Here is a 17,751-nt window from a genome sequence, read left to right on the forward strand (position 1 = left end):
ATATAAAAAAAGTCTTTTATAATTAACTTTGAAATTAATTTACAGTTTTTACTTTTTTGTTAATGAAACAAAAAGTTTCATAAGGATATTTTAAGAAAAATAAAAAATATAAGAATTAAATAAGATATTGTTCCTGTTATTGATTATGTCTTAAATAATCTTATTTAGCAACTCTTTATTGCCTTTAAACAAATACTTATGACAACCTGTCATTATCTCTAGCATTTCCTAGAAAGTATTTTTTCCCTTGTGTTGGAATAACCCATTTTCTTATAAAAAATTCAATTATTGATATAACACTCTTGTTAACGTAATAAATTATTTACTAACCTGCGGAAAAAATAATGAAAACATTGATGAAGAATTATTTTATCTTTTGTTTTTATTTTATTAACCACATGATCGGTAATATATTCATTACAATTCTGTGAAAAAGATCTTATTTATTGATTAATAATCACAACACTCCTACCCAATTTGTTACTTATTAGTTTCTAGTTGATAAATAAATTAATTGTTAATGAAAATCAATTACTAATATCGGTAAAGTATTTTCTATAATAAACCAAATATGATAAAAATAATAAATATAAGTATCTTAAAAAAAGAATCAATGATTAAAATTTTCTTCTTGATTCAACAATATTTTTTTCTTCATTTACTCTTTTGATGCTAAACAATTAGCAACAAAAAATAGCAAAAATTGATTTAAAAATTATCATGTAAATATTAACCTAACATATTAAATGTTGATTAAAAAAATGGCTTACATAGTGATTAGTATGTGTGAATTTTCCAAGGTGTAAGTGTATGAACTGTGTTCCGCGTTCGTGACAAGAATTAATTGGGTGGGTGGTAAGCAGTTAAAGTGTACGCAAGGTGTATAGTATTCTAAAGTGAGTATAGTAGGTCAACCATGCTGTGGTATGTAGGTCAAGTTTGCAGGCTTTGGGCATCCTACGTTAGGTCTTAAAACCAGTCTTTTTTCCTTTTCATCATCACCAGCATCATCATCACGATCATCACGAATTGAGTATGTATCACTTTAAGCTCCGGAGATCAAAGGTCTCCTTCTCACTTCAATGATTGGGTTGGTTCCTCAAGAATTTAGAAAAACGGTGGCAATGAACGTTGAGTGGCCCACCGTGACTGCGGTGTTGAGTGAAAGTAAGTTTGCTCTCTCCACTTATAAGATTGAATTAGAATAAATGGTATTCAAGTGAGTGCGTCATACACACTCTAGATATACTTTCGTATAATGATGACAAATGAATTTATTCCACATCTAATAAAAGCATGAGAGGGGAAGAAAATAAGATAGAGAGAGAGAGAAAATTAAGCCATTGGTTTCGCATGAAATACCATAGTTGGTATTGCTTGGAAAAGAATTATTGTCATGACCCACTTCCGGTCAAGTTCAATGTTCATCAGTGGTTTAAAAAGCGATCTTCGTGGTGACAAACTCGTGGTGTAGGTGTTTCTAAGACTCCAAGTAATTTAAACACATACTAATTGTTGACTAGAGAGTACCCAGATGGTTAGCATAAAGTGGCAGAAAGGTGTATTTTAAAACAGAGTATTTAACTAAATAGAAGCTTTGTCAGGAGAGCATCTCCAAGTAAATTAGCAATAAGCTAAAGAAAACTTAACATTGTCACCGTAACATCTGTGTAAAACCATCTCCTTGTCGTAATAACATCTTTAATAGTATTACAGTAATTACCAAGCTAGAAGAACCTAATCTTCAAACTTCTCTTCTTTTTTTATATAAAAGATGGAATGCATTTTACTTGATGGGCGGGTCGCTTTCTCCTAGACCATTCTAAAAAGAGAATATACTAGGATACAATGGCTGATTGTCCAGAGTTCCCTTATATCCAACATCAACTATTTAATTACTCTTTTATCCACCATTCATCACATATGATAATCAGAAAGTTCCAATTGATTGAAGCTTCTTTTCAATTTTTTCTGGCCTTTTTTTGTATATAAAACACTCAATCGTAGGATTATCAAGTTAATCAACGCAAGCCAAGCGGCAGAACGACGCAAGAAATCGTGACACGGTTTTCGAACTTTTCCAAGTTGGCTGCTTAAAGTCTTTCTCTCTTTCTATTTTTTTCTCCTTCTACGTAGCTTATTGTACCATATCCATTCTCAACGACGAATGCTATGAGAACTGAGAAAAGTGAACGGCAATCGTGATTCGCTTCTGATCACGTAGAACCAATTTCTCACCATTCGACCTATGACTCATTTGACTCATTGTTGACCATTCCAGTCAATAGACGGTTGCAAAAATTCAACAGAGGAAGTATTGAGTATTATATTGAGATAAAAACGCCATTCTATTTCAGATTTAATCCTAGACACTCATTTATCCTTCACCGCCTCCTTCAAGTCTTACATATTGAGTTTGTAGTTGGTACTGGGTTTAGATGTGGATAGGAACAATGCATTAGAGGGAAATAGATAGAATGATCGAATTGAATGACCGGATACACGGCGTCTTAACTATTGCACATCCTTTTTCCTTGAATTAAGATGCTGCATCTTACCAGCCTTCTTCTTGTAATCTGCTAACTGAAATTCCGTATCCTTCAAGTGGATAAGGTCTTATGTAAGTTTGCCATTCATCACGGTGGTCAATAAACTTGAGTTTCGTTGAATTATTTTTTATAATTGCTTGTTTGTTATGCTTTTAATTGTTTCAATTATCAACATTAAGATGGTGAAAAATAATTGTAATAAATGATTAAAAAATTTCTAATTTTAGTTGTTCAAGTAATTATTGCATAATTCAACATGGAATTACACAACTTGAATTTTATTTCTTTGCATACTGTAAAAATAATCTCCTTTATTGTTTAAAACATGTACTTCAGTCAAATAAAACTAATTTATTATTAATTAGTAAACTTGTTTTGCGATGAAAATATTGATTTATATTGGTGGGTGTTTTAAAAAAGATTGTTATAATAAAAAAATCATTATATTGTGAGAAAGTTTAAATTGAATTCATTTCTAGTTATGTAATTGAAAAAAATAAAATAATAATAATAAATTGCAGAGAATAGGTGTATAACTCCTGTAAATACATCAGTAGCATTTGCTCAATGAAATCTATTTGAACACTATAGAATGCAAATATATGCAAGTATCTGTGAATAGCAAGTGTTACATAGAAAGAGAGATGTATTTAATTATAATATTAATGAACAAATTCATTTAATTTTAAAATTATTACTTAACAATAAATTGATTCGATGATAATAAATAGTATATTTCACACCTAGGGAGGAAAAGTAGACTAGCTCAAACCACGTGTAAAATTACAACCCGAGCCGAAGGCGAGGGGGGTAAACACGTGGTTTAAGCTTGTCTAATTGTCCTCCTTAGGGCTGAATATAATTTTTCGTCATACCTGAGTGGAAAGTTCAACCCCTCTCCAATGGAAAAGTGAACTTTCCGCGCAGGCATGACGAAAATTATATTTTAATAACGTTTCCTATGACTGTTAATATTTTACTCATTAACTGATGTTATTAATTTTATCAATTATTAATAACAACTAACTTCTCTTTAATTCAATTCAATCAATTAATTCAAAAGTAATAAAAAATCATCTTTTAATGAGAAATAAGTGCAGTTTCATCGACTACAATTGATTAGTCTGTTAAACAAGATATTATTTATGATAAAGATACTCGTTGTAAGTTAAAATTAAATCATATTTACTACAAAAGAAATTAATGGTGTACTCTAATATCAAGATATGATTTAGAAGCAATGAAAAATGTCAAGTTTGTACGAAATAGATAGTTATATACATATATGGCTTATAGACTATTGGTTGAATGATCAATACATCATTTATTGTTGACGAAGAAATTTTTCAATAGTTAATCAATTCGATTATCAAACTTGAGTATTTATTCGATTATGTAAACTATTGATAATGGCTTATATTATGTTTGACTAAATTTATTACCAAATGAATTATTACTTCATTATTAATTGCAATTACGATGTAAGTTTATTGTTGTGACAAAACTGTCTTTTCGTTCGTTTTAATTAATTAATTGTCATGGGAAAAATTCCAAACTTGTTAAATAATAAAAAAAAAACATAAATTGAATGAGTTTAAAACTTTCTATTAACACATCATTGTCATAGTTACTATTTATCTTTTAAACTTTAGATTTTGTTATATTTTACGTAACTGGAGTTTGAATAATGTCATTAATTCCTAGGAAGTTAATTATTTTAATTAATTCAAATATTCAAGTTTTTGCAATTAATTATTAATCATTTATAATTAGTAAACAATTATTATATTTATGTATATAGAATGTAGATTGTTTGGTTGTGGAATCAATTAAAATATAATTTTTTCCAAAAAAGAAATTGATTGAATCTCAGATAAAAATTATTAAAACTTATTCAAATGAGAACCCTAATGAAATTCAATGGAACTCAATTTAACTAGTTGATTAGCCTACCCAAATAAATAATTCATTCTTTATATCAACGAATTTTACATCACCAAACTTAACTATGCCATTTTGAAACTGTTACCAAACTTTGCAACCTCCTTAAAAATTATTCTGCCAGTGTCTCATAACTACCTGGCATGTTTCTATCATTCGATGAATTAATAAATATCATATTTTCAGAACAAGTTACTAATAATAATATTTAAATTCACGTCTCTATAACATGAGAGCAAGTATTATTATATTTAGCTCATTACATCGGAGGAAAATTTTTCTGACTACTATTACTATTATTACTGAGTAAACATTCTAGAAAGACGGAAAAATAAAATTCACTGACTTGTGTATGAGGTCTATTGCAGTTACAGTTGAGTATTTGGATAGGAATAAATGCATGAGTGCTAATAGGGTACGTTCCAGCCTAATGGTTCTGTTTGCAGTTTATAAATGTGTTTGTATCAATTTTTATTTCAGTCCTTTAAGTGAAAGGGAAACATACAAAAGTACTCCACCTCACTAGATTGTGTCCAGCAAGGCCTAGATAGTCACACACACTATCCTTCTGCATGATCTTTATTTTCAACTTGCAGACCTGTTAGGCTTTTTCCTTTACATATTATACGATCAAATTACTATACGAGTGTTGCTAAGCCTCTTAAATTCATTTTCAGACCAACTTTAACTTGATTCACCAACATAATCACCGATTTCTTCAACGTAAATACCATTAAATTATTATTGCTCTAATTTTCATTTTTATACTGAGCCGGCTGCTCTGATGATTGTCTGAAAAATGTAAATGAGCTATGCTTTATGACGCCAGCAGTCGTTTCGAGGGCATTTCAGAATCTTGAAGAAATAATTGTTGGTAGTTTAGATGAAGACGGAAGTATGATTACTAGAAACTTGATGTTTTTGAAGACTAAAGTAACCAATGACATTGCCAGCTTTCTCTTAGAGCTTGTTAATATCCTCAGACGGACCACTTGGACCCCATATTCTTCATGAACACCTGAATAGGAGGGGGCATCTATATAGGTCTTCCGCTTGGTGGAGGTTCTTTCAAACTATTCAAGACTTTAACACCACGTACACCTTTCAAATACACTGTTTTTATTTTTTAACGTGTAGTTTTGTGTGAAATATCCAAACAATCTTTTCTGATTTTTACTAATAACAAGTTGGACATGAAATGTGAGTGGTGCAAAGTGCGTAGGTGAAACATTTTTCATTTAAACGTTTGTTAGGATTGGAATTTTTTACCAAGAAATATCAATTACCATGGTAAGTTCATTCATGTAATATTGATTACATCTGACTGCAAATTTGAAATTGTGAATTTTTTTTTATTGTGGTTTAATTGTTTTCTAATAATATTCCGGAAGTATTGCGGATGATTCTCGAGCGTCGACATAATTAAATGGAGGTCAGTGTGTGAAGAAAATCACTTCTCTAATTTCTGGGAATTTTATCAGGTCATCAAACTGCAGTTTTTTCCTTTATTTTATTCATGATTAATCATTAGGAGTTTCACTGTTATTTCATTTATTACAAGAAGTGTGGAATGTTTTAAATATTTAATTACTTGACAATTATATTAGTAATGTTCTCACGTTATGCAGTTTAGAAAACAAGTGAAATTGAGTAAACATTTCGAGTTTAGGATTAAACTGTTAGAACGCGGAAATCATGTAACAACTTCATTGATGCTAAAAGGAACCAACTAGTTTTCTCATGCTCGTCTTTCTCACGTTTTGATGACCGGTAATATAGATTAGGAAGTACATAGGAAGTAGCCAAGTTTTCACATTCAGATGTAAAATTTTTTTAAAACAAGTTTATCACAGTGGATGATTGGAGACAAATTTTTTTTAACATCTAAACAACTCATTTAACTCTATAAATATTCAAAAAAATAAATTTCTAGTGTAGCTTTTACATAGATAATTATTTTAACAAAGTAAAGTATAGATTTAATATCAAACATCAATTCTAATTAAACAATTAATGAAAAAAAAAATTCTTCAACAACAGAATAATTACTTAAGAGAGAATTAATTTGAAAATTCTAATGCATCTATAAAAATTTTTAATTAAAAAAAATGTGAATCGAAAATAAAAACTGCTATTAACTTTCATTAATAATTAAAAGGTAATTAATTCATTCGATTTCCACTAAACTCTTCAATTAACTTATTTCTAATGATAATTGAACTAATAAATATAAGAGGTAGATTGATTTGAAATTTTTTTTGTTTCAAAATTTCATAAAATAAAAAAAAATAATTTGCATCTTTGATGTCTGCATAATTTTTTTGAGAGTTTGAGTGTATTTAAGCATAAAAATAAGACAGTCGAAAGTACCGATTATTTCGGGCTCCGGGTCCACGAAAATGAGAGCTCGAGAGAGCGAAGGTGACTGAAGAAAGTTGTCTATCGGAATACCGGTTGCTCTCTTTTTTTACAACAACAATTTTCCAAACGGTTTAATCAACTAATTCAGATCGTGATTAAAATAATAATTGAATATAAATGACTTGTCCTAAGTTCTTCGACTATTATAATAATAGTAATTAAAAGTAATATTAACAACAATAATGACAATAATAACACGGACGATGACGAAGAAAATAATAGCATCATAAATATCAAACTATGAATATAAAAAATCAGAAAATACGGGGAAAGGTATTCGACCTCCTTTTAACACATGCCGGGATACTTATTCCATCGATAATTATTCACTTGGCGATACAAATAATCATGCATCTATCACAATACTGAAGAGAAAGTTATTTCTCTTGGGTGTGGGACTTTGGTCTCGTACACGCCTTACTCTATTAAAAAAAAAGAAAGAGAAATAAAGTCGTAAAATATATATTAAACCATACATCATGTAGGAATGCAACTTGTTGAAAAGTTGAATTATTAAACAAATGTGAAAATGTTAAAAGTTGATGATGAGGAAAGCTAAAAAATTAGGTTTAAAACTGAGACACGCGAATGAACTTCCGCAAGGGGAATCTCGGTGAGAGATGCACGTAGGCAGAGGTAATCATGTCAGTAGTACACGAGGATTGCGAATACAAGTGTGGAGGAAAGTATCATGAAAGAATGAAATTGCTGTTTATTATTACGATAAATAATAATAAATGAATAAATTCTTCTGTGGGTTTTTGAGCAGAATAATTTTACTAAATGCAAGTTAATCGTGTGGTAATGGTATAGAGGATGATGATGATGAATTGAAAACTATTTATGTACATTTTCTTCTTTGGAAATCAGTTTAACTTCAAGTATTTACAGTTCGTTAGTTTGGTTGCACTCTAAATGCGATGATATGAGCGTTACGACACGCAATGTTCATCCTGCAATAATAATAACGATGATGATGATGATGATGGTGATATACATGAGAGTAGAGAAAATAAATATAAGACTCAATATTTAAGAGCTTCTTTTCGCGTTCAAGTGAGCATTCGTCTTACTGCTGACATCAGTCTTTAGTTGGTCCAATTAACCAGACTTCTTAAGAATAATTAACTATTAGTTAGCAATTTCACTTTAGTCCTTTACTATCTACTTCAAATAGACATGTCTTTTTCCAGATACTTAAACTCGGTGCTTGAGAAGGTCAACTACATTCACTAAATCATAGAACCTTAACTAAAAGTCACCGTATGAAACTAGTTCTTTATGTGAATTCGTGAAAATTTCTCTCTATCATTTAATAACATGCAGATTTCTAAATAATTAAATAAAAAATGTTGTATATTAATACAAAAGAATTTTATACTTAAATTACGCTATTATGTGAATATATCTTCCAAATAGAATCTGCTTTCGTTCCGGTTGTCGACTGACCATTTTTTATTTTGAAATTAGAAAACTCTTATTGCTTAAGAGGCTCCTTTTGTCCTCTGAATAAAAATGATATGATAAAACATCCGAAAGTAACCTTTTTTTCTTATGAATGCAGATACTAAGAAATTGCTTGATATTACTTTCCATCTGGCTGAGCCTGTCGACTGTTATTGAAGGAATTGAGAGCGAAAGATGGTCAAGACAAACAGCAAATAGTGAATGGATTCCATTAACTCGCCCACGAGCTCAGCAGTCTCAATCGCAAATACCAGTCGCACTTAATCAAGCTCAATTACCTGCTCTTCAGTCAATCAATTTATCACCCGCATTGCGTCAAGAATATCAACAACAGTTGTTGCAATTGCAGAAGACGCAGGAGAGTATCAATAAAATTTTAATGTTACAACAACAAGTGCGGGCTCAACAACAACTTCTTCAGGTAAATCAATTTTTTTTTCCTTAAGTGAAGTATGAAAAAAAAAATTTCTAAAATTTGTTAACTAGAGATTTTTTGAGAAAAAAAGAATTAAGTCAACAAAGCATAAATAATTATATCACTGTTTCAGAACCAAGCTTATCTTCCAAATGTCGTTGGTCCTGATGATGAAAGACAGCAATTCCGTCCGAATTCAGTTCCAAATGGTCAACCATTTACAGCAAGTAACCAGGAAGGCTTAGTGTCGTCACCACAACTTTCTTCGGAAGCTCTACCATCAGTCTACTCAGCGCAACAATTTAAATCGCATTCAGATCAAGAAGTCCAGGAAATTCCATCTGGTTCATCGAGCACAGAAGAAAAAGGAGAAAATTCCGATGAAGAGGTGAGAGAGATATTTCATCAAGTACATGTAATATTAGAAGCAAAGAAAGCGGGAAGCAATAAAACCGGTTAATTTCACAGATTCAGGTGGTCTACGTGCCAGCGGAAACGCTTGCGCAACGAGGCCAATCGAAAGAGGAAAGAAACCGCGACCACAAGCAGTTTTCAATTCCACAACAACAGCAACAGAGATATCAGGTGGATCAGATTGGAGCAACTGGTTCTGGTGAAGATGGTTCTTATACTCCCCAGTATGTACATTTTCCACGTGGACAGGAAGCTGAACAATTTTTCAAAGATGCACGACAAAAGGAGCTTGATAGACTCAATGAAGAGCGTCAACAGATTCAGAAACAAGCGAATATTCATGCAGCAGCACGAATGCGAGAACAAGAGAGAGCTCGACAAAGAGAGGCTGAAAAAAAACTTCAAGAATTAGCTAAAATAGAAGAGTTAGCAAAACAACGAGAATTGGAAAGAATACGAGAAGCAAGAGAACGTGCGAGAATAGAAGAATTAGAAAGAGCAAGAGAAAGAGCAATGAAATTGAAAGAAGAGAAAGCAAAACAAGAAATCGAAAGACTAGCAGCTGTAGAACGCCAGAAGAATGCTGTTAAAGAATTGGAGAAGTTAGCCAAACAGGAGGAAGAAGTAAGAGCTAAAGAATTAGCAGCTAAGAAACAACACCTTCATGACCAATCTGATGAAATAAATCACCATCAACATCACACAGAAACAACAAAATCTAAAAACTCTAGACTTCGCAATAAAACACGTCCAAGAGTTCATCATAAAACTCACGAAGAGTATGAGCAGAACCAAGAATCGTCAACTCTCCCACCTCCCAATCAACCTCCACTTGCAGTTTTCATGGGGTCTGATTTAGAGGCTCAAGAAGTTAGAGTAGTTGATGTACTTCGTGTTTTAAAAGACTCTAAATCGATTGCAGTGTTAGATCAAGTGACTGCTGATACTCCCAAAGTTTTCGTGGGTCCTTCTAACTTGGGTCCTCCTCGTGGATATGTTAAATTTGATCTTCCATATTTATCTTCACTTGATACCAATCGAGTAGAACGTCGAGTTGATAAAATACCATTCTTTGTGGCTCCATTAAGCTTCAATCCTCCTCAAGGGTACTCCAAAATTCCTTTCCCAGCACCTCATATTGGATCTGTAATTGTGAATAATCTCGAAGACGGTGGTGCTTCTTTTGGAGATAATCGTAAACCAGTACCTAATCCTCTTATTGAACCTAATTCATTTATTCCTCCAACTGACCAAGGATCTACTCCTTATCAAACTTATGAGTCTTCTACAGCTTCTCCTTACTCTCCTTACACTCAAGAGCAAGCTACCCCTCAATATTCCAGTCCAGTTTATCCTTCAACCCACGAGGATAGATACAAATATCGACAACAACAATACGAACAAGGCGGAATCCCCAACTTGGAAAGTCAAGAATCCCCATCGATTTCTCCTTATCAAGAAGAAGTTACTGCGGCTCCACGACCTCAGGAATATTCTGAACAAACTTACTTGAGCCAAGTAACTCCTGATGGTTATCAGAGACCTAATGTAGTATCATCCTTTAGTTACAGTCAAAATCCAATCTCCACAACTCCAGTCTATCAAGACAGTTATGCTCACACTCGAACACAACCTAATAAGGATCAAGAACTCACTTCGCAATTAGCACAGATTAATCAGCATGATTACTCGCAGCATCAACATACCGAAAATTCATATATTCATCCAAGCCAACAACCTGGACTGAGTCATCAACATCACTTATATCAAATTAGTCCTAACGTGCAGGGTTCTTATGAAGACCCATCACAATCTGGTCCAAATCAGTATAACCTCCCAGCTGAACTACCTCCAATTCATCCTCAACTTCCCGGTTTGGTTAATTCATTACTCGAAGGAAAGGATGCTGATAAGACTACGACCATCACTACAACTACTCCAGAACCAACCACCACTACAACTACAGAAGCCACAACAACGAATTACAGAACTCGAGTAAGACAACGGTAAGTCATCTAGCAACTTCTCTGTGTCAACAATTCCTTCATGAGATTATTACTAATCTTAAATTGTCTGTTCATCAGAGGTAGAATCGCTTCTCGACCAACTACATCCACAACCACTTCTTCACCAGGAATTACGAAGAGTTATGAGAGAACTCGTCGGCCATTTAATCGATCTAGATCAAGATACACTACTTCTACCACTGAGGAGTACCGAGATACATCCTATGAGCCTACTAAAGCTAAAGTACCTGATACCACGCAAAGATATAATAATCAAGAACAATATCGCCGACCGGTTTCGACTAGAGCACAAAAATTAAAAAATCGTGGTGGAGATCGCAACTCTTATGAAACTACGGTAAGTTGAAATTTTATTTATTCCCCTTGAACACTAAATTGGAAATAAAATATATTCTGTTTGATGTTTTATCACGACATGATTTTATTATTCATATTTATGTCACTATTTCAGTCGAAAATTTAATTCAGTGGCAATAATATGACATTAATGTATTACAAGGTCGATAATCCGATATAATCGTGACGCTTATAATTGAGTGTTAATCAATAGTTAAGTTTGCTATGTTTTTTATAGTGACATCCTTGATTATTTCAAGATTGAAAAAAATAATTTCATTTTATATTCTTTTTAAGAAGCAACTTCAATATTTTAGAAACAATTACTTGAGAAATGTTTATTAGCTTGTAGTAACAGAGTTTTTAATTACTGAAAGAAAAAAATTATTAGAATTACTATTTAAAAAAAAACGAATGCTACTTCATAATTATGGATTTTGCATAAATATTTGTCTATTCTAATGTAAGTTTTCATTAAGCAAAGAAAACTCCTACGGAAAATCAATAACTTGTTAAACATATGAAAGAGTAGAGAATTAAAATTCCAAATGAAACCTTTCTAATTACTTGTAAAAGAAATCTCAGACCATAAAAATACCAACTATATTTCATTTCATATGTAAATAAATTATTTTAAAAATAGTAATAAAAAACAAACCGGTCCTAAAGTACAGCTAGAAAAGTAGCTGATAACCAGTACAATCATCTTGAAAGTATTGAAAATGACTTTTTACAGTTCTATACCGTTTCCCATAGACCCAATAAACATTATCATTTACTTAAGTACTCATAAATATGAAGATATAAATCGATACTTTACATAATTTTATTCTTTTAATATTTATATAAGAAACATGAAACCAAAAAAAAATTACAATATTGTTTCAATAAAATTAAATATGATCAAAATTAATACTGCAAATGTCTTAGACTCTGAGTTGATTTCAATAAATTGAATTTTATCAATTATCATGCAGACTTTGAACCAAATTCCAAGCCAAGAAACTTTGTCAGACGAAGGAAGCCTCCCAGAAGACTCAAATAATGTACGTCAGTCGACATATTCTCACTATAATGTTCAAGTTGGAACAGAAAGCCCTTCGGCTTATCTGCATGAAGGAAGCATGGAAACCTCACCCATCTCTTTCAGTACAGAGAGAGATTACTCGAAGATCCCGAATTATCCATCTTTGTCTTCGTCACATCGAAATGAAAAGGTGGGCGTTAATGCCGGAATCTCACAACAACGTTATCAAGATAAATACCACGCACCAGCTTCAGGCTATTCAGAGAATTTAGAAGGTCAAACTGTTGGATTTGAATATGATACTAGAGAAGGTGTTCGAGACTCAACCCCAAGTATTCTTTCATCGCCAGCAGATTATAATTATTACCAAGATAAAAGTGAAAGTGCTGAACCTGGTGTTCAAACAGCTGCGCCAGTTTACTCTCAGATCTTAGAATATAGACCAGGCACTAGACCAGATATGGTTGGGCAAACTCAAGAAACTGGTGCACTTATTGATGATACACAAGGCCTAATCAGTACAGCTATCACTGAACGTGAGCTTGAAGTAAGTTGCTTTATTTAATTTCTTGAATCAATTCAAAGTAGAAAGTTGGGTACTTATGTCTAGTAGTATTAGAAAATCAATACACTGTAAAACATTGTATCGCATATACACGATTAAATTTAAACGATCATTTCGATCTGATTTTTATCGATCATTTGTTAGAATTTATTTCAAATGTTTACATTTAATTCAATGAATTCCTGTACACATTGTTTTAGTACTCATTTTGCTATTTAGATGAAGTTTAAATATTGTAAGAGCTTTAATTAAAACTTTAAAGCAGTGTTAAATATATTCTTCTTGTTAAGTAATTACTAAAAATTGTCTTGAAAAACTTGAAATTTAATTAACCATAGTCCAGCTCCACAAACAATTAATTATCAATTTTTAGGTATTGAAAAAATAGCGTAATATTTAAAAAAAAATATTGTTTTCAGACTACTACGGAGTTACCTCTTACGACAACAACCTCAGCTCCTGTTATCCTTCGTCAGAGAGTTCGAGCACGTTTAGGTGGCCGTCCTCGACAAGATTCTGCAATCCAGACTCAACCTCGTGGGCCACAAGAAGAATATGTACGTTTCAGTGCAGTAAATACACCAAATCGTTCTTCAACAACTAATCGTGGAAGGGATCCAACTCGTCCACGACCAAAAACACGACCCAATTATTATAATCAAGCTCAAGTGCAAAGTGAAGGAAATGAATACGTGAGGATACAATCAGCCAACCGACCATACCCAAAAACTATTGTACAAGCAGCTGCACCTAGAACAACGACAACAACAATTGCACCGCTAACTACTACAGAAGACTCTTCACTTCAAGATGACGATGAATATGGATTCATTCGTCCTCCAAGTTTTAATCAACCCCACCATCAGATCAGTAGCAAATTCCGAGCTCCAGATTCACAGGTAGAATATATATAAATAATGATAAAATCAATCCTGAATTTCTATTTTTAAATAAAGGGGGAAAAAAAATCTTATGTCAATCGATATTTTTAAAAATTATCGAAATAAAAAAAATCTTAAAGTTATTTAAATAACTAAAGAATAAAAAAATTAAAATGGTAATTTTGATGTAAAAATCGATAAAAAGTTTTTTTATCTCTGATGCAAATATAATATATAAAAAAAGAATAAAAAGAGCTAATTATAAACTATAATTAATTATTCATAAATAATTCGCAGATTCAACTGCAGAATGTTGGGCCAACTGACGAAACGGCAGAGGATTCAAGTCCAACCTATAGTCAAGTACCTAAACATCGCCAAAAGTACCAATCGCCACACCGACCTCGACCTACAATCAAATCATCCACATCTCCAATCACCACTCTACCACCCACTAGTCCAGAAAGTTCTTCATTTACTACAAAACCTCGAGTGAGAGCTGAAGAGCCAAAGAATCGACTTAAAGTTAGAGGTCGTAGACCTTTGCGAAGACGTCCAACAACAACAACAACAACAACAACTTCAACAACTGAGTATATTTTAGAAGGAAATAACAATTTACCATTAGAAGAAAATTATCCAAAGGTTCCAATAAATCCAACAGCAGGAAGCATTGAAAAACAACTCTACGATTCTAATTATGAAACCCTTCCACCAAATTCCGGATCTCTAGGGGGGCCAAGCCGTGCAGATTATGTTGATGAGAGTGTAAGTAACCCATTAAGAAGTTTCCGTAACTTCTACAGAATGTATGAGCCAGTTCATTAATCTATTAATTTTGTAGTATCCAACGCAGGAGTTCATGCTCAATTTTGGAGCAAGTTCCTTAATTGAAGAGCAACAGGATCAAAGTCAGTCCATGCATCATCCCGGTCACAATTATCACGTAGCTTCGAATTATCGACATGACAGTTCTGGATCGAGATTAAGACCTTATTCAAATCATGCTGTTGCACCTGAACATGACATTTATGGATCTGAAAGTCAGTGGTCTACTAAGTTAACTAAATCATCATTCCAACCGATCAATCAACTCAATCATGATGAAGAGCAGATGCGGGAAGAGAAACAATACCAAGGTCAAGATAAAGAAAATGAACCGGAAATTATTACTGCAAAACCAGAAGAAATTATGACTGTTATAGTCACATCTGATAATGAAACAAATATTACTAGAAATGATTCTTCTGAAATGACCACTGAGTCAGCAGATTCTGGTATGAAAATGTCGGCAGTAGAAATGAAACCTGAGAGTGGAGAAAATGTACCGCAAAGAAGAAGGGTAAGTTAATTGGAATAATTAATTTTTATATTCACTGAGAGTGTAGACTAAAAAATGATTAACAAGTTATTATTATTTAGACAGAATTTTAAATGGCTTTTACATGATTTTTTTATAATTATTATTTAAATCAGTAAAAAAAATTTTTCATGAATAAATTAAAAAAAAAATCGATTGTATGTTTAATTAACATTTTTTTTTGTCATTTTGTTTATAAAACTTCGCTTAGATTTTTAAAATTTGATGGAAAATTCTGAAAATTACTCATTTAAAATCAACTATTCGAGAATTTTCACATTTTATAAAAATCAAGTAAAAAGTTTTTATATGCGGTTGACCAAAAAAAAAAATGAATGACTACTTCCACTTTACAAGTTAACAGGAAAGTTTAACTCAACTCATTCGTCTTTTTTTTAGCTGGGAGGAAGAAGAAGGCGAGTACGAGTTCGTGTGCGTCCAGCACAAAGCGATGATTTCGTAACAGCAGAATCGCAAAATTTCAATTCAGCAGTAAATAATTTAGTTCAAGATCAAATAAAATATACAATTCCTGCTACTTCATCATCAGAATTTATCCAGAAAACGACTGAGAGTGTAGAGAAGCAACCGAGCACAACAAACTATTCGGAAATTTCGAATGGCGACGAATCGATAACACCCTCCGACTCGACGACTATCAATTACACTGAAATTCCAGAGTACACCAAGCAATTAGACGTTTCTACACTACAACCAGTAAATAATGAAGAAAGTGTAGAGACAAAATCCCCACAAGTGACAACAACCACTGAGAATTCACAAACACAATTTGATACAACTTTGAATGATAATTCAACAGCCACGTCATTGACGACTACGCTGTCAATACCAAGAAAGTCTTGGGATTCTTTGACGGCTTACAATGTATGGTTAAAGAAGAAAATGGAAAAGACATTAATTTCCGGCGATAATGAATTTAAAACTGGTGATAAAGACGGTAATGAAGATACCAAAACCTCCAATAATCATTCAGAAGAAAATTCTCATCCCAAAAATCATCGAAGTGAATGGAGTGAAGTGAGGTATCCATCAGATCGCAATATTTATGGATATGGAAGATCAGAGAAAACAACAACTACAACTCAAGTTCCTGGTCTTGTTACCAAACCATCAGGTGATGTTAATGCACTTTCAGACTATGTTCAAGCTATTTTTGAATCAATGAAAACCGCCGATGAAGAACGTGCAATAATTGACAATGCACCAAACCTCTGGAATGATGAAACTAAATCAACAACTCAAGTGTATGATTTTCCATCAGCTTTGTCAACTATTATAGGTATAAAGAAAACTTCAAGCGAGTCTGCTGAAGAAGATAAAGACTTTAAGGCTGAGAATAACGAAGATGTATCGGCTTTGTCGAATGACGATGAGAAAGAAGGTATAAATAAAGTCACAGAAGTTTCTCCAACTCCTACAGAATCCACAAGTTCGAAGGAAGAACCTACAACATTATTACAAACATCAACTGAGGCTTTGACAAGTGATTCCGGTATTTCAACCACAATAGATGCATCAACAACAATTGAACCCACTACCAGTACTGCTAAGAATGCAGCAGAAATGCTTGGAGCAATTCTCAGGACTTCGACATCAACCAAAGTCTCTCATATGACTGAAATTTGTTATCGTGGTCGCTGTGTTATGACTAAACCAAGAAAGGATTTTCATGAAAGATGATAAGGCAGTCTTATAACCAATTTCTCATCATCATTAGGCGTCGTTAATGATAATTATCATTTATATAAATTATTTAACTTGTATAAATTATCACTTACCTTTCTCTAACTATTTTTTATTTAATTTTATTTATTCGACGCCTCGTCAAAATTACACAAAGCCATCAACAAGTCATTGGTAATGTCACGTCATTATATTTATCAACATTAAATTGTACTAATCGATTTTCATCACACCTTTCGCGTAACTGTATATTTTACCTGAATTATTCATGTGACGTTTTTTTTTCCTCTTTCCCACGCAACCGCCTTTGCGGGTAATAACAAACGCAGTTCGTTGTGTGAATGATAAAATTTGCAAAATGCATGCGTACTAGTGCTACGACATTGTCATTTAAAGTGAGTCTTTATCATAGTAATTAATCATTATAATTAATGTATTTATATAATTAATTAACTTGGATAAATCAAGTATTAAGTGTATTGAATCGACGAGATTTTACTTAAATAAAAATATTTTTAAAAAATATTCAAACTTCCTTTTCCTTGTTTAGAATTCCTCGAATCATTTTTTCAACAATATACATACATTGGTCGAAGTAAAGATAGAATTAAAGTTCGCGATCTATAAATAGAAATGAATGGAGA

At 32.5% G+C, this 17,751-nt stretch overlaps 1 protein-coding gene across 1 annotated transcript; it reads left to right on the forward strand.

The window, feature by feature from the left end:
* The first annotated feature begins 5,579 nt into the window (after nt 1-5,579).
* Nucleotides 5,580-17,632, forward strand: LOC118067627 (uncharacterized). Its single transcript, XM_035084465.1, has 10 exons — nt 5,580-5,780; nt 8,476-8,799; nt 8,927-9,181; nt 9,262-11,213; nt 11,292-11,571; nt 12,548-13,144; nt 13,582-14,061; nt 14,341-14,811; nt 14,888-15,385; nt 15,803-17,632. The coding sequence occupies exons 1-10, from the start codon at nt 5,778-5,780 to the stop codon at nt 17,102-17,104; spliced, it is 6,162 nt and encodes a 2,053-aa protein (XP_034940356.1). The 5' UTR covers nt 5,580-5,777; the 3' UTR covers nt 17,105-17,632.
* Nucleotides 17,633-17,751: the final 119 nt, after the last annotated feature.

The sequence above is a fragment of the Chelonus insularis genome, unplaced genomic scaffold, assembly GCF_013357705.1.
Source record: "Chelonus insularis isolate UGA/USDA-ARS -01 unplaced genomic scaffold, ASM1335770v1 contig_390_pilon, whole genome shotgun sequence".
In the NCBI taxonomy this organism is placed as follows: Eukaryota; Metazoa; Arthropoda; class Insecta; order Hymenoptera; family Braconidae; genus Chelonus; species Chelonus insularis.

Coding starts and splice junctions, on each gene's coding strand:
- LOC118067627 (XM_035084465.1), top strand. Junction 11,214..11,291: donor AGAACTCGAGTAAGACAACG/GTAAGTCATCTA, acceptor TCTGTTCATCAG/AGGTAGAATCGCTTCTCGAC. Junction 15,386..15,802: donor ATGTACCGCAAAGAAGAAGG/GTAAGTTAATTG, acceptor TCTTTTTTTTAG/CTGGGAGGAAGAAGAAGGCG.